At 45.3% G+C, this 22,504-nt stretch overlaps 1 protein-coding gene across 1 annotated transcript in view; it reads left to right on the top strand.

Moving 5' to 3' along the window:
* Window positions 1-21,624, top strand: part of FGD3 (FYVE, RhoGEF and PH domain containing 3) — a 59,339-nt gene extending 37,715 nt beyond the window's left edge. Inside the window, 7 exon segments of the mRNA XM_086619292.1 lie at window positions 9,162-9,270; window positions 11,238-11,390; window positions 14,322-14,462; window positions 16,560-16,626; window positions 21,233-21,273; window positions 21,275-21,350; window positions 21,353-21,624. Coding sequence (XP_086475418.1) covers window positions 9,162-9,270; window positions 11,238-11,390; window positions 14,322-14,462; window positions 16,560-16,626; window positions 21,233-21,273; window positions 21,275-21,350; window positions 21,353-21,471 — 706 coding nt within the window. The 3' untranslated portion in view covers window positions 21,472-21,624.
* The last annotated feature ends 880 nt before the right edge of the window (window positions 21,625-22,504 follow it).

Below are 22,504 nucleotides of genomic sequence, written 5' to 3'. Positions count from 1 at the left end.
ACTTGCAGAGTTTGCACCATCAGTGAATTTAAATCCTCCTGTTCCAGATGTATCATAGAATCATAGAACACAATCCCCTCCCTCGCCCTGCTGTCCACACTTCTTTGGATGCAGCCCAGGACACAGTTGGCTTTCTGGGCTGCCAGCGCACGGTGCCGGCTCATGTTGAGCTTCTCATCAACCAGCACCCTCAAGTCCTTCTCCTCAGGGCTGCTCTCCATCCATTCTCCACCCAGCCTGTACTTGTGCTTGGGATTGCCCTGACCCATGTGCAGGACCTTGCACTTGGACTTGTTGAACTTCATGAGGTTCTCACAGGCCCACCTCTCCAGCCTGTCAAGGTCCCTCTGGATGGCATCCCTTCCCTCCAGCGTGTCCACAACACCACACAGCTTGGTGTCATCTGCAAACGTGCTGAGGGTGCACTCGATCCCACTGTCCATGTCACCAACAAAGATGTTAAATAGCACTGGTCCCAGTACTGACCCCTGAGGAACACCACTCGTCACTGGTCTCTACTTGGACAGCTAGCCATTGACTGCAACTCTGAGTGCAACCATCCAGCCCAGTTCCTTTTCGACCAACTGTTCCATCCATCAAATCCATGTCTCTCCAGTTTAGAGACAAGGATGTCATATGCTCTGGGCAAGTCCAGGTAGATGATGTCAGTTGCTCTTCCCCTATCCACCAACGCTGTAACCCCATCGTAGAAGGTCACCAGATTTGTCAGGCACAATTTGCCCTTAGTGAAGCCATGCTGGCTGTCACTAATCAACACCTTTTTTCCCATGTGCCTTAGCATAGTTTCCAAGAGGATCTGCTCCATGATCTTGCCAGACTCAGAGGTGAGACTGACTGCCCTGTAGTTCCCTGGGTCTTCTTTTTTCCCTTTTAAAGATGAGGGGCTATGTATCCCCTTTTCAATGGGAACTTCACCAGACTGCCATGACTTCTCAAATATGACGGATAATCATTTAGGAATTTCATCTGCCAGTTGCCTCAGGACCCGTGGATACATCTCATCAGATCCCGTGGACTTGTGCAGCCTTGTGTTCCTCAGATGGCCTGGAACCTGATCTTCTCCTACAGTGGGCGGTTCTTCCTTCTCCCAGTCCCTGCCTTTGCCTTCTGTGACTTGGGCTGTGCAGCTGGAGCTCTTGTCAGTGAAGACTGGAGCAAAAAAGTCATTGAGAACCTCAGCCTTCCCCATATCCGGGTAGCCAGGTCTCTCATTTACTTCTGGAGAGGACTCACGTTTTCCCTAGTCCTCCTTTTATCCCTGACATACCTATAGAAGCTTTCTTGTTGCCCTTGATGTCCCTGGCCAGATTTAATCCTATCAGGGCTTTAGCTTTCCTAACCTGATCCCTGGTTGCTTGGACAATTTCTCTGTATTCTTCCCAGACCACTTGTCCTTGCTTCCACCCTCTGTAGGCTTCCTTTTTGTGTTTGAGTTGGTCCAGGAGCTCCTTGTTCATCCATGCAGCCTCCTGGTGTTCCTGCCTGACTCCCTCTTTGTTGGGATGCACCGCTCCTGAGCTGGAAGGAGGTGATCCTTGAACATTAGCCAGCTTTCTTGGGCCCCTCTTCCCTCCAGGGCTGTATCTCATCGTACTCTATCAAGGAGATCCCTGAAGAGGCCGAAGTCTGCTCTCCTGAAATCCAGGGTAGTGAGCCTGCTGTGCACCCTCCTTGCTTCCCTAAGTATCTTGAACTCCACCATTTCATGGTCACTGCAGCCAAGGCTGCCCTTGAGCATCAGGTTCCCCACCAGCCCCTGCTCGTTGGTGAGAACATGGTCCAGCAAAGCACCTCTCCTCATTGGTTCCTCTGCCACTTGGAGAAGGAAGTTATCATCCATGCATTCCAGGAACCTCCTGGATTGCCTATGCCCTGCTGTGTTGTCCCTCCAACAGATATCAGAGTGGCTGAAGTCCTCCATGAGGACCAGGGCTGGTGAACGTGAGGCTGCTCCTATCTGTCTGCAGAGGGCCTCATTCTCTCGATCTTCCTGGTCAGGTGGTCTGTAGCAGACCCCCACTGCAGTGTCAGCTGTCCCTGCCCTCCCTTTAATCCTGACCTATAAGCTCTCGGTTGGCTCCTCATCCCTCCAAAGGTGCAGCTCCATGCACTGCAGCTGGTCTTTGACATGGAGAGCAGCACCCTCTCCTCATCTCCCCTGACTGTCCTTCCAGAAGAGCCTGTACCCTTCCATTCCGACACTCCAGTCATAGGATTCATCCCACCACGTCTCCGTGCTGCCAATAAGATCATACCCCCACAGGCACCACCCCCCCCCCCAACTCCTCGTGCTTATTGCCCACCCCACGTGTGTTTGCCCAGAGGCGTTTCAGTTGGGCTCCCGATGAGTCTGACTCCCTGGCTGGAGCCGCTGCAATTCCTCTCTGCTGCTCCTCAGGTGCTCCCACCACAACAAGCACCAAAGCAGCCTCCTGCCTGCTGAGACATGCTGTAGGATTGATGCATTAATGGGACCTTTTGAATAACCCAGGAGCCACTTAGCGGGCACTTCCAGACCTCTGGGCAAGCCTCTAGCCTGCTGCTAGAGTTTGCAGAGTGAAATGTTGTCCAACAAGCCAGCAACCTGATCTCTACAAACAAGGGCTTACTGAAAATAAGTGTTTGGAATTCGTGGACTCCTTGCTGTTTATTGTTTGCTCACGCTTCATATTTTCCCTAAGGAATTTTTTATTTATTTGTATTTAGTTTTGCGATTAGTGCCCCTTTTCCTTGAGTTGCAGGTGCTGTAGGGAGACAGATGGTTAATGAAAAAGGTGCTTTATAAAGCATAAAAATTTCTGTTTGTCCTAAGGTTCTTAGAAAAATGTAAATTTTAGTTATAATTAAATAAAAAAAAATATTTTCAGTTGATTATAAATAGTCGCCAGTGATTTTCATAGTATATCTTGATGCATTAAGTAATTTTCCTGAAGTTGCATGTTGAAAGGAAAATTTAATTCCTGAGCTAGAAAAATGGAGTTGGTCAAAACCACAAAGCTAAAAATATCCAAAATGGCATATTATTGATGGGATCTCATTCTGCTGTATTGTAGCAAATGGGTGACATCAGCGTGAGCAATGAATTCAGATGTTAGTTGCAGCCTTAGAAAATATTAATTTTTAATGATGACGTCCCTTCAGAAGCATCTCAGTAAGCGCACGAGCAGTACGTTCTGGGCTTAACAGCTTCCACGTGCAAACCACTTGGTGGTGGTGGTGGTCAGCAAACTGATACCTCCTTCCTGGAGTTCTGCTGAGTCTCCTGAAGAGTCTGCTGGGGTTTTCTTCAGTGTTGCACGTTAGCATCACCATGAAAACCTACTGCAGGAGGTGTAAGGTGCTCACTGTTTGCAGCACGGCACTGCCAGCACAGGTTGTGCTCAACTTTCTGCACGCACGAGGGAAGTGCCAGCCAGTGGAAGATTGTCTTGCATGTAACCTTGCAGGTATGGCGTTGGCATATAGAGAAACAAACTAAATAATTCAAAGAACAAAATATACTGTATCATTTCAATTAATTCCTCACATATATTCAGCGTTTCCAGAGGCACCTGCTGATGTTCTGCCCCATTGCGGGTGTCTCCAAATAGAATTTGTAAATATTGGAAAATATGCAGCTGTATAAGCAAAATGAGAAGGGAGAGAGTTGAAACCCCTTTGTTGCTCGTGCATCTGCCCGTGTAAAGTCCTATCAGACTGTGTATATATTGCACGTAATTTCTACCTACTGGCCCTCACAGGATGAAATATGTAGCAAGTGATAAATAACAGGACAAGGGTCTGCTGAGCCCAGTGGTTTTCTTGCTGTTCCTACCAGCTCTTTGGTGTTTCTTCCCTGATCTTCAGAAGCAAATGGAGGTTCCAGTGGTTCACGAATTATGTGACATCTGCTTTCCTAAGCAGTCCAGCCACAGGCGTTCACCTTGTGGTCACTTAGCTCTACGCATGACTTGTACCTCTTGCTGGGGTATACACTCTTTTTCCACTTAAATTTTAAAGTTGGAGGAAACTGTCAAGATGTAGAGTTAAATGCAGCTGTAGACTAAAAGCAGATTAGTTGTCAAAATAGCCCTGTCTAAAAGAAGTTATTGTAGATCCTGGCTTTGAACAGATTTTATGCAAGTGTTTTTTTTCCTGTGAGACTCGCCAGTTTCAAAACAGAGCTGGGTACACCAAGAAAGATGAGAAATATGACAATTATTTAATGCATTAGTACCAAGATATTCTGGTTGAAGCTAAGGCTGCTTTGTATTAGCTTCCCTCTTAATATACATCAACAGTAAATAACGTAGCTTGTTTAATAAAGGACAGAGTTGCAAAGCAACTGATGATTTATCTTCGAGGAGCAAGGTTTGTGAATTACAGTGCATGTCCTTGTTTTCTACAAACACCTCTCTGTTCACATAGTTAAGAGCACGTGGCAAGGTCAACCTGCTGAGCCATCGCTGGATGGGCTGGGGGACTGCCCGTGCAGCAAAGTCTCATAGTTTTCACAGAGATGGAAAGCAAAGGGCTTCTTAGTTCTTTCTCAGTGTCAGCAGTTACATAATGTAATATTGAATAAGTCTTTCTTCTATAATTGCTCATTGGAATTTGCCAAGTTGTAAAGAAAATACATTTTTATTTTTATTATCTTTTCTACGGCTGCAATAGCAATGTTTCAAACTCGTGTGTTCTCACTGTATTCTCCTAATGTTGAGAAACATGGTGAAACATTGCTGATATTCATCAAACATTTAAATAGCTCTTTATACAGGGCCTTTTTTGATTAGTGAGGTTAGTATTAAATGCTTGTTGTATGCTACAGCACAAGTTAATAGTCTAAAATAAATATAATGGTCTAAAATCCTTGCAGGGGGGTTGGACTAGATGACCTTTGAAGGTTCCTTCCAGCCCTAACCATTCTATGATTCTATGAAAATAAAAGCTCTGGCATAACTGTTGTAACAAATCTTGCCCAACATAATACCCTTTCTGCTTTCTTTCCTTTGTCAACTGTGAGTCATTTCTGAAGGTGAACACTGTCCAGACTGCTTCACGTTCAAGAGGAAGTCAAATACGAGATCCGTTAGAGGAAGTACTCAACCCGAGTCTTATCTGTTATAGAAACATGCATGTGGGTGATGGTGGATATCCCTGCTGAGGCACAAATCAAATTAACCAATTTCCACATGAAGCAGTCCTGTCAATTCGTGTTGGAGGAACTTCACCATTTTTCCTATCCCGGCACATGTCGGTGTCGATTGGAAGCAAAAAATCTGCTTTTGTTTAGCGTTCATAAAGATTATCTTCCAGTCACAGCTCACAAGGCTAAATAGTGCCTTCGTGTAAACGGTGCCTTGCTGTTCCAGTAACACCAGTGAAATTGTTGTTAATGTAAGAATCAAAAGGCTTGTTATGCTATATGAGAATTTTAACTATTAAGAAGATGAAAATAAGGTTGACCAGTGAGGAGATGCTCTGATCTGACAGCTTAAGGGGAATCCATCCCTAGCCAGTGGAAGGAAGATCAGTCTTCTAAAAAACTGAATGCCATTAGCATCAAAATCAGAGTGAGAAGGGGCTGACTATGGCCAATACATGTGATACAAAGAAAAAAGTTACTCTGTAGAACGCTGCTGATCAGTAAAAGCTTTTCCAATTGCCTTAATTATCCGCCTCACTTGGAGTGGTCTGATGGAGCCTGGAAGGACCGTTTTTGCCAATGATTCATCCGAGGCATTGTTCGGTTGGTGGAATTCAATGTCTGGCTGGTTACATCTGGTTCTTCACAAGAAAAGTGGAATACTGCACTCTGCTTGTGTGTGGGAGAGGACTTGGATGTGCAGGCATTCTGTTTTGCTGAGCAGTTAATGTGCACGTATATGGGGGCATCACAATTTTCCTGAATGAACAAATCCATGTGGCTGTGCCTCACCAAGCTGGATTGCAAAACATCCCATGTGCTCGTATAGGAGTTTGAAACGTTGCTGTTGCGGCTATAGAAAAGATAATCAAAATGAAAAGATCCAATCCAATTAGAAGTAATTAGTTGTGGTTTTGTTGTGCAATGCCATTAGGAGGCAGGGTGGTTTCCATAGCTCTGCTGAAAGACAGCGTGCCTTCCTCTGTAACCAGGGAACGGCCGGGCCGAGGCTCAAGGAGGCTGGAAAACGGGAGAGGGGTGTCAGTTTATAAGATTAGATATATATTTTTTTTTTTAATTGGCCTGAAAACCTGTATTAGTGACTTCTATGGGTTAGTTGTAACCTCTAAGGTAAGACCTTAGGGCACATGGCAGTATTTCCCAAGTACTGGTGCCACCAGCCTGGTGATCTGTGGGCAGCCTCTGCTAATTGTAGTTGCTGCTGCCTCCACGTGCCCCCGTCTCTGTGTTAAATAAAGGCTTTGAAGAAGAGGAAATTTGTTGAGCCAATTGTTCTTTCTCAAGTGGACTTAGTTGTGCACTCAGTTTAAAGGGAGGGAGGTCAAGGAGTCCAGAACCTGTGTAACCTACAATGGGCCTGACCTACACCTGGTTGACTTTCAGAAAAAAATGTAAAATCCCTCAGCTCTTTTGATTTCGAGGAAGTGTTTCTTCTCTCAGTAGTTTGTTAAACGATTGTGTCGAGCAAACGAAAATGAAGAGTTATCAAACTTCTTCTTGTGAAAGAGCTGTGCTGGAGGAACATGGTGCAGCCACCTCCTTCAGGCTGGGATCTCCATGCGGATGCTGCCTGACTGGCGGTGCCCCAGGCTCAGCCTCAGGGAGCTGCTCTTCCCTTGCACGTAGCCATCCTGACTGGGAAAGAGAAATAGAATGTATTTCTTTAAAAAAGAAAACAAACCGGGGGTCTGCTTGAAGTTCTGTGTGAAGTGGTGTTTTTATGAACCGCACGTTGCCACGTTAATGCTCTTCAGTTTATCAGAAAGTTGTGCAGTTGGGTTTAATTGTACCAACTGACTTTATGTACCAGCTTAGGTGCTTGGCTTAAGAGGCTAAACTGGCTGGGCAGCTGATGGAAAATGTCCTCTACCAAGAGTAGTTGATAGCAGGTCCCTGGTGTAGGTATCCCTGTCTTCTTGAGGAGCTTTGTGTTTCACCGTGGGCAGGGAGGGAGCCTAAGGAGACGCCTAAATTAGGTGTTTGAAGTTGCGTGGTGCAAAAATCCATTACCAGCACCGTTCACTTCTTCAGTCAAGCCATTTTCCCCAAAACCTTCTCATCTCCTTCCCGTGAACAGAAGAGTTCACAACGCACTCGCAAAGTCAAGTGACATTTACCCGAACCAAGTGATGTGGCAGCAGGGAGGAGGAGGTGAGTGCTGGAGGAAAAGCTCTTCCTGCTAAGCTGTCGGGGTTTAACCCTGGCTGGCAACTCGGCACCACACAGCTGCCCACCCCTCGGTGGGGTGGGGGAGAGAATCAGAAGAGTAAAAGGGAGAAAACTCGTGGGTTGAGATAAAGACAGTTTAATAAGCAAAGCAAAAGCTGCACACTCAAGCAAAGCAAAACAAGGAATTCATTCACTGCGTCCATGGGCAGGCAGGGCTTCAGCCACCTCCAGGAAAGCCGGGCTCCATCACGTGTAACAGTTACTGGGGAAGGCAAACACCATCGCTCTGACTGTCCCCACCTTCCTCCTTTCTTCCCCAGCTTTATATGCTGAGCATGACGTCATATGATCATAGAATCACAGAATCACAGAATGGTTTGGGTTGGAAGGGACCTCAAAGATCATCTAGTTCCAACCCCCCTGCCATGGGCAGGGACACCCTCCACTACACCAGGTGCCCAAAGCCTCATCCAACCTGGCCTTGAACACTGCCAGGGATGGGGCAGCCACAGCTTCTCTGGGCAACCTGTGCCAGTGCCTCACCACCCTCAGAGGGAAGAATTTCTTCCTTCTATCTAATCTAAATCTCCCTCTTTCAGTTTAAAGCCATTGCCCCTTGTCCTGTCACTACACACCCTTGTCCAAAGCCCCTCTCCAGCTTTCTTGTAGCCCCTTTAGGTACTGGGAGGCTTCTGGAAGGTCTCCCCGGAGCCTTCTCTTCTCCAGGCTGAACAGCCCCAACTCTCTCAGCCTGTCTCCGTAGCAGAGGTGCTCCAGCCCTTAGATCATCCTCATGGCCCTCCTCTGGACCTGCTCCAACAGCTCCATGTCCTTCTTGTGCTGGGGACTCCAGAGCAGAACGCAGTATTCCAGGTGGGGTCTCACGAGAGCAGAGCAGAGGTCTCACGAGAGCAGGTCCCTTGACCTGCTGGCCACGCTGCTTCGGATGCAGCCCAGGATCCATGATATGGAATATTCCATTGGCTAATTTGGATCAGTTGCTCTAGTTTTCCTCCCTCCCAGCTTCTTGTGCACCTGCACACGAGCAAATCATGGGAAGTTGAAAAGTCCTTGATTTCTTAGCAACAACGAAAAACCTCAATGTATTATCAACATTCTTCTCATGCCAAATCCCATACTAAATCCAAACCGCGGCGCTATTCTACCTGCTAAGAAGAAAACTAACTCTGTCCCAGCTTAAATTGTTATCCAACAATGAAGGGGTTAAAATTTTGTGTAAGAATTTCATGAAGAGTTTAGTAACTGTTTGCACACACCTAAGGAACAGAACGAGATGAGCACCCTTGAAGCTGCTGGGAGTGATCAGAAGGGAGACTCTTTATCCCGAGCTGTCTGCCCTCGCAGGGAGCATCCCAGAGAGCGGATAAACTTGGTTCCCACGTTTCTCTGAGCTGGGAACACGCGCAGCAGTGACGTGGGGAAAAGGGAATTCCGGCAGCGGGAGATGGTGACCACCGACTCACGGACCAGCTGCCCCAAACACAGCCCAGACCCAAAAGAAAGGGGCGGAGGAGAGAGCTGAGCGTGGGAAGGGATTTCTGTGTAAAGTGAGAGAAAACTTAACCAATTTTTAAAGAGAATAACAATGAATATGTAAACATGTCATGAATATGCATGATTGCAGTGTATAACTAAGGTTCTGCCCGGGGCCGGGGTGCAGCAGGAGGAGCCACCCCCGTGCGCCCGCCCCGCGATAAAGCCGTGCCGCTGCCCGACACTGCAAACCGTGTTGGGTTTGCAATCTATTTAAAAAAAAATAAAATAAATTGCATAATTGTACTTTCATTTCAGAGTGATTCTGTAGGAAATCTTCCAAATCCAAGCGAGACAAGGAGAAACAGGCTTGCAAGAGCTGCAGCGAAAGCTTCAACTCCATCACCAAAAGGCGGCACCACTGTAAGCAGTGCGGGGCAGTAAGTATCAGCACGCCCTCAGCCTGCCAGCTGCTTCTGCAGGGACTGTTGAGAAGAGTCTTTTATTTTTTCAGTGCAGGAACTAAAAGGGGTTCTGGTTCATGACGTGTCATTGACAGAGCAGATCTTTCCACTTGCTTCACCTCCTGAGAATCGGGAGAAAGAGCAGAACTCTGGTGCAAGGGATGTAGTTTGTGCCGTTTTAAAGGCAGCATCTCAGTGGGTAAAAGAAAAATAGTGCCTTCTCTGGGAATGTGCATGTTTCTGGGAAGGGGGTTGTCCCCTATATTGTGTTTGCAGAAGGAGAATGGCCTTCTGACAGTCGTGCTTCTCACAGCAGCTCGTTCTGGAAGGAACAGCTGAGCATACATATTAAAGATGGATGAGTTCTTTTCCCTAAAGCGGAGTCGTCTAGAGTTGCTCGTGCCAAAGTGTTTTTTCCTCCTGCTTGAAAAGTCCCAAAAAAGCAGTCCTGGAAATTCAAGGCCAGGTTACTGAAGGCACTTGGCCACCCTTCCCCTGTGCCGTTCACTGACAGCCGAATTCTCAGGGGTTTTTCTGAAAGTCGCAGCCGTGGCCGAGATGAGATTGATTTCTGTAACAGGACTTGAAACCTGCCTTCTCGGACTTGAGTTTCACGGTTCAGGGTTCCTAATGTAGCCAGCACAGGATAATGTTATTTAAATACTGATACTCATTTGAAGTGGAGATAAATTTGCAGCTGAAGAGAGACCTAAATGTATAGTTAAGATGTTTGAAGAAACCTCAGTCACATCAATTGAAATAAAATTACTGCGGAGGAGACACTTTTGCACCAGAATTGAGATTTTTTTAACCTTCTGGGTTCGTTTTGATTAATAATTACTAAAATAATGAAATACATTTCTGGAGGTCTAAAATGTTCCATTGCAAAGCTCAGTATTATTAAAGAAATGAATAGTAGCTTTACCCCATGGACAGAGAGATAACAAGAATTATGTTATTAATAATTTATTGTTAAACAGTTGTTGGTTATGCAATGGTTTGTGATTCAAATTAAAGAAGTTAATTCGTCTCAAGGAAAGACTATCACGTTTCTAAAAATGCTGATTTCTTTTGTTTGTATAACTTGGCAGAATGATGCTTCACTTAACACTTGCTGAATTAAGGCAATTACCTTCATATAGTCATTAACATCTTGCAGTGGAGCATATAGCAACATATACTTGTACCTTAGGGGCCTTTGTGATGTATTTTTGTGCAGTAAATTCAGAATGGATGTCGAATCCGACTGACTGCCCCTGCCTGGCACCCCAGGGACAGTTGCTCTCCCTGGAGCAGTTGTGTACAGTGAGTGGTGGAGTCAGATTTTAAGTGTGAAAACAGATTCCAGAGCTGCAGATCCATCCCTCTTCACAAGCACTGGGACCACTGTGTCATCGTGTGCACTGGGCAGCTGAGGAAGGGAATCCAAAGTTGTTAGTTTGGCATCAGACAAGTAGTTTTATGGATAATGTACAGGACTATATTCTTGAAATGGTCAGAGATTTTGGATTCCTCAGTTCTCTCGGGCTGAACCGCCGAATTGATGAGGAGGCATCAGCCACCTTTAACTGGAAATCAGTCCTTCCTTGACTGTTTTATGATTGATGTCATTAAAAAGCACTAATTGCTTTGTCTACCAAAGTCCTTTTGGACTCATAAGGCTTGTAAGAAAAGAAAAGCAAACTTGCCTGGTGTTAATCATAAAGTGTTTCCCAAAAGGCATGTGTTTTCTTTAATTAGATATGTTGGTACACAGCATGGGATCGCAAAAACATTAATTATTAATGGCAGTAAATAAAGTAAATATTACATCGATCGCTCTGTCTTAGGCTTACATTAGTTTTCCGGATTTTACTCTAATAACAACCATTCTGCAAGTCACTTTCTCTGGAGAAGGGTTATGTTTTAATGATGGCTAATGAAGCACCATCTTTCTGACACAGGTGATCTGTGCCAAGTGCTCCGAGTTCAAACCGCTGGCAGATAACAGCCGTCACAATCGCGTGTGCAAGGAGTGTTTTCTGCAGTTGCCAGCAAGCCCCTGCAGCCCGGGGGTGGAAGCAGTTGGAGAACCGAAGAACAGACTGGCTGCAGAGGTACAGTACTTAGCTGAGAGACTCTGGGTGCTAGCAGCCCTCTCTGAGTTTTTTGGTTGGGTTTTTTTAATGGATTTTATTTAAACAAATAAAATTATTTGGTTATTTTTTTCCCCCACCATGATATTTGATCCTCTGGGCTGTAACTGGTGTTGAACACGCGTGCAGCCTGGATGCTGTTTGTAAATGGTGAGCGTTCGTGGGAGGATGCTGGTCATACGGGGCTGCACGCGGGTCAGCTTTCAAACTCATGAAAAAAGAGGAGAAACTTCTGGCTTATTTTTATTATGGTGCATTTCCAATCTTGAATTGTGCACAATAGCTATTGGCAAAACTTGGCAAAAAAATACTTGTTTTGTCGTTTTTAACTCCATATAGAAGATACTTTTGTACTCCTTATTTCACATCCTGTCAAATATCGTTGAAACAAATTCTCCTTAGTTGATCATGCAAAAGCATGGCATCCTTCTGAAAGACTATCAGGATTCATTGAAACTTTCTCAAACCTGCTGTACACAGACTCTGTTCTCCAAGACATTACTTGCACAAATTACACCGTGTAAACAACTGCTTCACGATTGCCACAGCTGTCACCGAGCTTTACACCATGATAGCGGCACGTCCTGCCCTTATTTTTTTGCAAGAACAGAAAAGTATTGGCAAACTGATTTGTTTGTCCTCACCCACAGCAATTGAACCTTCTCTTACCGATGCTTTTTTTAGACTGTGGGCAGAGCTGTGAGTACCATTATGTGCCACGCTTTTCATGGGCCACCTTGAAGATTTATATATATTTTACCTGTGAAATAGAGTCAGAAGTCACTCTGTGTGTAAAAGAGGACATTCATCTCAATTGAAAGTGCACCCCCAGGGACAGCAGAGTCTTGAAAGAGCCACTGACGCACTGAGAACTTAACTTCCATTGCAAATCATCCTGCCCCCTGATATGCTGACCTTCGCCGTCCTGCTTTGAGCACTGCATGGAAAATTAGGGAACAGTTGCAGCCTGTACTGAAGAACATGTTACCTTGAAAAACATCTTTCTGGAAGCCACCCCTCAGAGCCATCAGACTGCCTTACAGCCTCGTTATACTTATCAGAATCGCACTACATGGAAAAAGCTAGACTCTGAGCAAGGAACATAAAACCTGCCAGGGCATATCCAGAGCTTCTGTAATAAGTGCTTCCTCAATGGTCTTCCTAGACCCTGACCCGCTCTGCTTCCCAGCATGTCATATTGTTTCCAGGCTACTAATTCATAGATTCATAGATTCATAGATTTCTAGGTTGGAAAAGACCTTAGAGATCATTGAGTCCAACCGTCCCTAATCCCCATTAAACCATATCCCTAAGTAGATCATCCACCCTATTCTTAAACACATCCAGGGATGGGGACTCAACCACCTCCCTGGGCAGCCTATTCCAGTGGCTGACAACCCTTTCAGAGAAGAAATACTTCCTAACATCCAACCTGAATCTCCCCTGACTAAGCTTATGCCCATTTCCTCTTGTTCTATCACCCATCACTAATGTAAAGAGCCCTTCCCCCACCTCCCACCATCCCTTCTCAAGTATTTATAGGCCGTAATCAGGTCTCCCCTCAGCCTCCTCTTCTCCAGGCTAAACAGCCCCAACTCCCTCAGCCGCTCCCCATAAGTTTTATTTTCCAGCCCCTTGACCAGTTTAGTCGCCCTTCTCTGGACCCGCTCCAGGAGCTCAATCTCTCTCTTAAAGCGAGGGGCCCAAAACTGGACCTATACAGGTAAAATTACACCAGTGCAGTGTCCCAGAGTGAACTCTGCTGCTCAGGTGCTTCGTCAGCTTCGTGCCCAAACACGACCAGAACCTCAAAACTACGAAGTGGGGTAAAGCTACAAAGGCACGTTGCCCTTCCTGAACCACCACGTCTGCAGAGCTCAGAGAAGGTGCTGGATCCAGAGCTTGATACCATCAAGGCTTCAGATGTTCACTACAGCTATGCCTACAGATGATGAGCGCTTCATGTGCATCCGTATAGGCTGTGGTACCTCAGGATAAGCTTTCTAGCTCTGTTTCAGCAGAGCTGTTGGCCAGTAAAGTGAAAACCTGCACTGACCCAGCCCAGAGCTCTGTTAATCTCAAAAGCCAAAAAAGCAAACCAGTGAAACGGGACCTGGGACTTTACTTTCGAAAGCAGATTACAGCAGAAAGCTGTAAAAACCCAAGGAAAAGAGTCATTTTCCCCTCATACTCAGGCTTCTAGCCTTCTGCTAAATCTTCAAAGGATCAGGTAAAATGCAAGAAAGTAGGTGTATAAAAAAGGAAGATCAGAGCCAGGCTTTTCTTTCCCTCCTATTTACATTAAGCTTTCTTAACAAGCTTAATAGCAGCTGAGGAGATTGCCACTTTACAAACATTATTAGCAGATGCCAGAATCCCCAGGAGACTTCTGTGCAAAGTCTAATGCAAAGAGGAATTTTGTTTTTCTTTGCTTTCTACAGAAGACAAAAATTTCTTTAAATCTTTTTTTCCCCCTAATGCTCTCTGATTTGGCTCACATCTCTCTGCATCCATGCACAAGAGTGTCTGCTAGTACAACTTTTGCATTAATTCGAAATCATCTCCCAGCCTGCTTTGCTAAGCAGGAAACTAGTTGCATCATCTTAATTACCATTCTCAGTTGACTTGGTGGAGGTGGAATTTAACTTCATGGCCGCTGGGAACAACATTTCAGCATCTGCCTCTATTACATGGAATTATGCTGTTTCTTGGGGGTATATAATAATGATTAAACTTTGTTCAGTTATGGGCTATCCAGCATTTGCCCACAGTATTATTTGACTCTGGACACCTTAAATTAAGTATATTTTATAATTCCAAGTATTTTGTCCATGTAAGCGTCAATGGAAACAGCTCTTTTTTTTTTTTTATTTTTTCTTGTCCTTCATCCAGAAGCAGAGCATCTTAGCAGCTGAAAACAGCCTCTTCAGCAGCTACCTCCAGTTCCTTGAAAAAGGGAAGACTTGGTACAAAATGTGGGTGACCATCCCCAAGACTGAACCTCTTGTTCTATATCTGCAAGGAAGTAGCCAGGTAAAATGATATTCCTGAAGTTTAACATAGAGGAGAAAAAAAAAAAAAAAAAAAGCAAGAGTTTTAAATATATCAAGCTGATAAATAGGTCAAAGGAATTGGCTTGGTTTCAACAACAAAAATGAACTTGTTATTCTGAATATATCACAAAGCCTCAGAGATTTCAGATTTCCTTATTATCTATAATTACTGCTGATATGGTTGTGAGCAAATGTTAAGCTCATAGCTTTATTTTCCATTTTTTAACAAAAAAAAAAGACAAAACAAGGATAATTTTGTTATATTTGGGGTTTTTTAGAGGTTTCAGAGTATGTTCAAAGGTTTTAATACCCTGTCATTAGGGAAAAGCACTTTTCTGTTAAAATGTATAGAGCTGTGAAGCAGTCTGAATATTGCAATTGCTGGTTCAAGCTTTTCTTTTAAACCTAGTTCTGGGTTGAGAGGGTGGAGGAATTTGTGGAAACGTCAGTGTTCTTGAGCCTGAAAATGGACTGTGTTTGGTAAAGCTCCTTGTCATAGCATCATGGGATTTTATCTTTACTTGAAATAATTTCTGTGGTAAGCAAGTGTGCGTTGAAGCTAACCAGCATTTGTGTGTGAAGAAAGTCAAGTGGTAGAAATAGCCATATCCAAGACAGAATATCTAAAATAGAAATATCAGTTGTGCTTCCTTAGTGCTGAAGATACAGAAAAATGAGATCCTCTGCATCCTATTTGGTATTTGGTGTTTGACACATTTATCACAGAATCACAGAATGGTTTGGGTTGGAAGGGACCACAAAGATCATCCAGTTCCAACCCCCCTGCCATGGGCAGGGACACCCTCCACTACACCAGGTTGCCCAAAGCCCCATCCCAACCTGGCCTTGAACACTGCCAGGGATGGGGCAGCCACAGCTTCTCTGGGCAAACCTGTGCCAGTGCCTCATCACCCTCAGAGGGAAGAATTTCTTCCTTATATCTAATTGAAATCTGCCCTCTTTCAGTTTAAAGCCATTGCCCCTTGTCCTGTCACTTCTCCACAGCCCCTCTCCAGCTTCCTGTAGGCCCCCTTTAAGTACTGGAAGGCTGCAATAAGATCACCCTGGAGCCTTCTCTTCTCCAGGCTGAACAGCCCCAACTCTCTCAGCCTGTCTCCACAGCAGAGGTGCTTCAGCCCTTGGATCATCTCCATGGCCTCCTCTGGACCCGCTCCAGCAGCTCCATATCTTTCTGATGTTGGGGACCCCCAGAGCTGAAGGCAGCACTGCAGGGGGGTCTCCCGAGAGCAGAGCAGAGGGGCAGAATCCCCTCCCTCGCCCTGCTGCCCACGCTGCTTTGGGTGCAGCCCAGGATATAGCTTTGTTTTATCTTGTTGTTGGGATGGAAGAAGAAATGGGTCCAAATTCAGCCTACCATTACCCTGCTATAATTCTAGTGGTAGGAAGAGTTTGCTTTTGATTAGCATCAGTTTGTGTGGCTGTAGCTAGGAGCCCTCTGGGGACTAAACATTACTCATGATTTTATAAAGCTATTCAAAGTAAATCTGACCCCATAGCAATGTTCAACAAGAAGTGCACCGTTGTCCTTAGACGGGTGTTCGTTTTCTTGTCAGCAAGAACATCTCTGGTTTTGAACAGGTGTGTGTAATGCTTTGAGCACAGTGCTCAGGTGGCTGACAGCTTGCATCTGGAGCTGCAGGCAGAGCCCTCTTGGCTTCATCTGGGATTCCAACGCCGCACTGGGTGAGCTTCCAGTCCATGCCAGGGCAGCGAGCTGCCTGGCTTCCCCTGTCCACCAGGAAAGGCATGGCTGAAATTGCCAGTTGAGAAAGCAAACGGCCTCAGACAGAGTGCTGAAACAAATGCAACAAAACCAGTCCTTGATCTGTCTGGAGTCAGTCTCGGAAAGGGAAAGAAAAGCTTTAAAAAGCAGAGCAGTGCGAATGGCTTCGCTGCGAAACCTTCCAGCTGATGTGGAAGCCGTGCCCCAGCAGAGGGCCAGTGCCAGCCCTGTGTCCTGAGCAAACCAAGCCAGAGGTGCCTCGCGCAGGCGAGCCTGGGCAAGGAGAGTGGGCATAGAGGAGAGAGGTCTGAATTCTTGGCCTTCCTCACCCAGAAGCAGCAGGTATCATCTAAGGACATGACTGGAATGAGGATTGAGAGGGAGCAACACCTCTTACATGGTACGACCTAGACAGAGAATTTCTCCTAGTGCCCAACCGATTGTCTCCGGACAGCACGAGTAACAACGCGTGGGACATAAACCAGCGCACAGCAGAATGACACTCAGTTCTCCAGGCCCCTCCAGACAGTTGTGCAAAACCAGGCTTGGAAGCTGGAGGAGCTTCTGTGCTCCAGATGCTGCATTCGTTGCTCCATGTCCTGCCAAATTTGCTCTTGAGACTCTGTTGATATTATTAGTAAGGTTCTATTTTTTAGAGGAAAAGGGTGCCTTTGACACTGATTGTCGATTTTATGACAGTTAAATTTAGTGTTGGTGTCCTCAACTATTTCAGGTGTGAGATAAATCTCCCAGTAAAGAGGCAAGAAAGCATACAGGACAAGGTGATCTATCTTACATTCAGTAACCAAGCCAGGATTTACTGTCAGGAATCACCAGATGCAGGCTGAGACTGTAAACAACAAAAATGATCCCCTCTTCAAGGGCCTACCATTCCACTCTTGTACTTAATCAATTTGCATCCAACTGAAAGAAAAAATTATGAAGCAAATTCCATCCCTTGATATTAACCCAATGTCCTTGTTAGTTCTAGTTTACATAGTATACACTAGGCTTCTGAGGAAAAGTCTCTTCCAGAGCTTCTTTCCTGGTGGCTGAGCGTCTGGAATCGGTTGGGAACCACTCACATGCTGAGTGTTGTTCTCCCAGGCATTGTTTTGTTTTCTACAACCACCTTGATGCATCTCACAAACCTCTTTAGGCCTGTAAAGAGGCATTTCAGTGCCTCAAAAAAGAGGTGCCTTTTGGGGATAATATTGCCCACAATGGTATTAAAGGTCTTTGAAACACAGACCAAGTGAAGCATGACTGGAGGAGTTGGAAAGTGAGGGGATTATTTTAAAAGAACAGAAAGAATAGCTGCCTCTTGGGAAGGAGTAAGCCAGTTCAATCTGGAGCTTCTGAGACAGTAAAAGCTTTGACAGCATTTGTCCTCGCACCCCTGGCCCGCGCTCCAAAGAAGGGATGTGAAGGCAGATGGAAATACGACTCACAGGCTTTAAAACACCAAGAAAGCTGCTCGTTTTGCTTTAGATTCTTGTTGCAGGAGAAGGAATTAATCCCCTGAGCGTTCACGGTTTAACCCTTGCAGAGGGCGTTGTGCCTGAGGACAGAACTCCCAGCTTGTTTCGGTGTGCAAATGGTGCCAGTTTTCCTCTGCCCTGGAACTGCGGCGGAACTTGGGCAGCCGTTCGCCATGGCTGGGTGGAACTGTCAGAGTTTGCTTATAAGCAAATCCACCTCAAGCTTAAGGATCAGCAGTTTTATAGGAATTAAAGTGTCTTTCCAAAGGCTGCATGAGGAGCTTCTGCCCCCCGTTGGCCTTGTAAATGTGCAGCTATCCCCAGAGCTCCGAGGTTAACTTACATGTGATTGAGAAACGCAGGATTAGGAAGTCCAGCTAGCTGGAGAAGTAATGAATTTTAGAGAAATACAGAGCATAAATCTAGTATAGCAGGAGTAGTGTGTGTGCTAATTATCGGGTTTGATCCAAGAGAAGATTTTGCTTTATAAATTCCGAAGAAAAATCTTTTGCTCATTGTGCAGATGTGATTTACTCCTAGAAAATAAGAGAGTAGCTGAGTTGAAGTTGAGCTCAGAGTCTAGACAAGTATTTTTGTGGCTTGTTTCTTGACCTTAGGTGAGACTTTAATTGGCCCTGCACGAAACTCTGCCCGTTCTTTTCCATCTTCCTGCAGAGCTTTGCCTCTCAGTGCGTCGTCGTGTCACGGGAGTTACTCATGGATTTGTGCAAGGTTGGGATTAGATCGTGAGCGGGTAGAGAGTAGATTTGGGGTGGAAAAACAGAGGGATTTTCTAACCTTATGCAAAAGCAGCACAGGAAAAGGACAGTGGCCCATCAGTGGGTAGTTGTGTGTATTTGTGTAGGAAAGCTTATAGGCTGCAGAGACGTGTGGTGCTGGAGGGACAACCTGTTGGAGGGGTTGTTTGAGACAGAGCTGCCTGTACGGTGAAGTTGAGCCATCCGTTCCCAAATCTTGAACCTTGGGTGCTTTAATGGCTGTAGAGAGCAGTAAATAACTGCTGCTGTATTGCTTAGGTAAACAACACGTTAGTACTACGCTGCTTGGAGTCAGGATGAGTGCGCAATGCGTGCGATTGCTGACAGCGTTACACGGCCACGGCGTTTTTGTGTGTCACTCACTGTCTCAGGAAAATGATGAAATCAACTCAAAAGCGAAGCTCTTCTCAGCTCTAGGTGGTTTGGTCTGATGAAATATCCTGCAACCTTAGTATGTTGCATACAGAAATATTGCAAAAAAAAAAAAATCAATTCAACCAGTCAAATCCAGTAGGCTCTTAAAAATGGAATATGGCATTTTTCTCTCTGTAAGGCCTGTAAATCCTACTTAGTGCTCGGTGTAGGGTCCAAATCCCTCACGGGTGCAGAACAGCCGCTGGGTTGTTGGACGCCAGGTAGGAGGGGAAGGGCTCAGTGGTGGAGGAAATGCAGAGATGCTCAGTGGTGCCGCAGAGAGATCTGGATTGGGGATGTGGTGTGACTCGAGGCTGAGTGCTTCGTGTTTTGTCTGTCAGTAGTGGCAGCTTTTCAGAGATAATTTAAATCCCTTCCTTTTGGATCAGGCAGGTACAGAGAAAGTGTCAAAGGCATCACACTAAGAAAAGGGAGAAAGCAAGACCAAAGGCAGTCTGCTTAATTTGCCTGTCTGCACGCGTTGGGTAGGTGCAACATGTACAATTCCAACATCGGTTTGCTCCTACGCTGCGCCTCTTGGCTCCAAACGATACCATTTTTCATTGTCATGGGCGACTTCCAATTTTATGTGTGACAGCCTCAGTGTCTATTTTCTCAAACGACTTCAGCAAAGCAGGCATGGTTGAGCTTGCATGTGCTCTTGTGCATTTTGTGTTCCTCAGTCCATATTTGCTTGCTTTAGCAGTGCCACCCGTGCAGGTCTGGAGCTACTCTGTCCATGCCAGTTCAAACTCCTGCATGTGCAAGACCTCCCTGTTACACAGACGTGACTGCGGTGTCCGAGTCTGGAAACTGTGTGCTGCTTGTTAACACAGTGACTTGCACTCAAGTAGGATCTGAATTCGTCAGTGTTTGACCCAAAGTTTGGCATAAATCTCCTTGAAGAGTGCTTGGTCTTCAAGCAGATGGACTCTGGCATTTTTGCATAACCATAACAAGTTGTAGATTAATAAATCAGGAGGCCTGTATTGATTTAATAAAACGTGCAGATGCATTTTTGACTGTATTTTTTGCCCCTGTAGTTCATGTATGTGTTTGCATTGATGTGAGCAGTTTCTGAAACTTGAATTAGTCTAGTATTAGAAAAATAGATTTTTTTTTTTTTTGCCATTGTTCTCAGAGCTTTGTCCCGTTCCAGATTTACTGTGTCATCTGCAATTCAGAATGGGGTGACAAAAGAATGACTTTGCCACCTCTCTGTGGGATGCCCTGTTAACTTTGGTATGAGGCATTGAACTTGAGCAGTCTGCTGCACAAGTAGCTGCTCCAGGGAGGCAATGGCTTCTTACAGATGCTTGATGCTTGGGTGGTTTAGACTTCAGTTTGGGGACCCACCTTGAAAATGCTTTGCTGGCATCAGTTGAAATGAGTTGCTTGGTCCTGGCACGCCCTCCTTTGCCAAGTACGCCTTTCCTGAGAGCTTGGTGGAGGAGTTGGTTGATGCTCAAGATATGACTGCATCGCTCCTTAGATCTGAGAGTTAATCTGGCCTGTGAAGGATGTTCAAGAATCTGAGCTTCACCTTCCCTTGACAGCTCTGAAAGACGTCATAAATAACCCAAGACCTTCTGAGAAGATTCACTGATTTAGAAATCTGAATTTCTCTTTTATGGCAAAATATCTTCCCTGCTAGTTGTCTTTGTGTCTCTCAGTGTCCAGATCTGCTTATTTGTCTCCTTTAAACCAACCTTACAAATGTCCCGTTGAGATCGGAAAGGGGCTACACCGCACCATCCTCAGCTGGATCCGATCGCGGGCACCTAACGCCAAGGTGCTTTTGTAAAGGACATCACGCGTAAGTGATGTGAAATCCCGTGCGCATCCCCAGCTGTGGCCACGCTGCATCCCTGTTCTCACTGGGAGGGGAATCTGCTAAATAAGCATAAAGCACCAACGAGTCGTTGCCTTTTGTCGTGCGGCGCCAAGCAGTCGGTGTGGCCTCTTCTCTTCTCTAAGCCACGGCCCCAAAGGAGACGTTGAGTGCAGGCGCGCGGTGGGACCGCCTTCGTGCCCTTGGTTGCCATCGGGCGCACGGGCAGGGCCGGCGGCCGCGGGGCTGGTCGGTGGCACGCAGCAGGGCACGGTGTGGCTGCCCAGCCCGAGCCCGTGCCCGCCGACCGCGACTGGCACGTAAGGTGACGCGTCTCCCGTCGCCTCTCACCTGCTTCGAAGCGAGTTTTTAAGCTGTTGGAAACCAGCGTGTCGTTATGTCATCGAGAGGAAGGTCTTCCCTCCCCACACAGTAACCCCTGCTGCATTTCTGGTGCCCGTTGTTGCTGAAATTTTCAAGTCTGTTTTCTTTCTCCTTTAGGATGGACGGAGCCCCGTCCCATTCCTCTGCCTGGATACGAAAGTCAGTTTACCAGGTTCTGGTGAGAAGTTTGAAGCGAAGCATGTTTTTAAGCTTTGCCAGTCCCAGCAAACTCTATATTCAGTGCAGAAGATGAAGAACTGCAGATGAAATGGATGGAAATTCTCACCAAAGCAGCCAAAGGGGAAACTGAAGATATAGCTGAGGGCTGGGCAACCCGTAGAGCAAGTCCCATTTAGTTTCTTTCCCTACATGCTATAAACCATCACTTGAATTTGGTATTCATGCACTTTGGAATCTGTATGGCTTTATATTTTTCATGTGTCTGCATAGGAAATTCAGTGGTTTCTCTCCTTTATTGTACATTTCCCACATACGTAGTTACTTGGCATATATTATGTTAAAGGAAAAGGTAGTTGTAGCTGTCAGTGGTGTCGATGCTGGTTTTAAATCAAAGACAGGGAGAAAAGCATTAATTTCACAAAGGTAATGGGAAAACCATCAGTCTCTTGTTTTCCTAAATGTATATTTTCCAGTCCTTTTGATTGCTGTTCAGTTGCAGGATGTGTATAGTCTGTGATTAGTTCTCTAAATGCTGCCTTTTAAGTTAAATGTGTAAAGGCTTGTGCTGGCCGCTGACATTCCGTTCTCCGTCCTTCCCCTCCTGGTAAAAGGTCTCTGTGACGTGTGAGCCATGTACTGAGTATTTTCCCTCTGCTAAAACTATGTCTCTGCTATTTTGAGATGACCTGTTCACAAGACAAATACTGTAAAAGGGACTTCTGTAAATGACTGCAAACTCTGCAGAAAAGACATTAAGAAGCCTCATTGGTTTTAAGCGTTTATAATATTGGGATTTTTTTCCTTTTGACACCAGTATGTTCCTTCCTTCTGTTTGAACCCGTTTTGATGTAAGTGAACAAACGTTTTATACTGCAAACTGGGTTATGATCAATAAACAAGAGCATTTTTAGTACACGCAGTACAAAAGGTGACTTTTTGTTGTATTGGTTAATTTAAAAGTGACCTAGGATTTATTTATATAATTTGTAAATAATGTTTCATAAGTATTTTAAGAATTTTTTAAAATATCTCAGCTAATTAACAGGACTTAGTGCATAGAATAAGACATATTTGTATGAACTGAATTTGTAATTTAATTTTCCTGTTCACCTGTATTTGTCTTATTTTCAAACTTAAGTGCTTATCTATTTAAATAAAAATTCATGCAGTTAACTCCTGAGCCAGATTTCCAAGGCACAGCAAGCTTTA

The sequence above is a fragment of the Tauraco erythrolophus genome, chromosome 12 (assembly GCF_009769465.1).
Source record: "Tauraco erythrolophus isolate bTauEry1 chromosome 12, bTauEry1.pri, whole genome shotgun sequence".
Lineage (NCBI taxonomy): Eukaryota > Metazoa > Chordata > Aves > Musophagiformes > Musophagidae > Tauraco > Tauraco erythrolophus.
The sequence above is the reverse complement of the archived record's forward strand: the minus strand, read 5'-3'. Positions and strand labels throughout refer to the sequence as shown.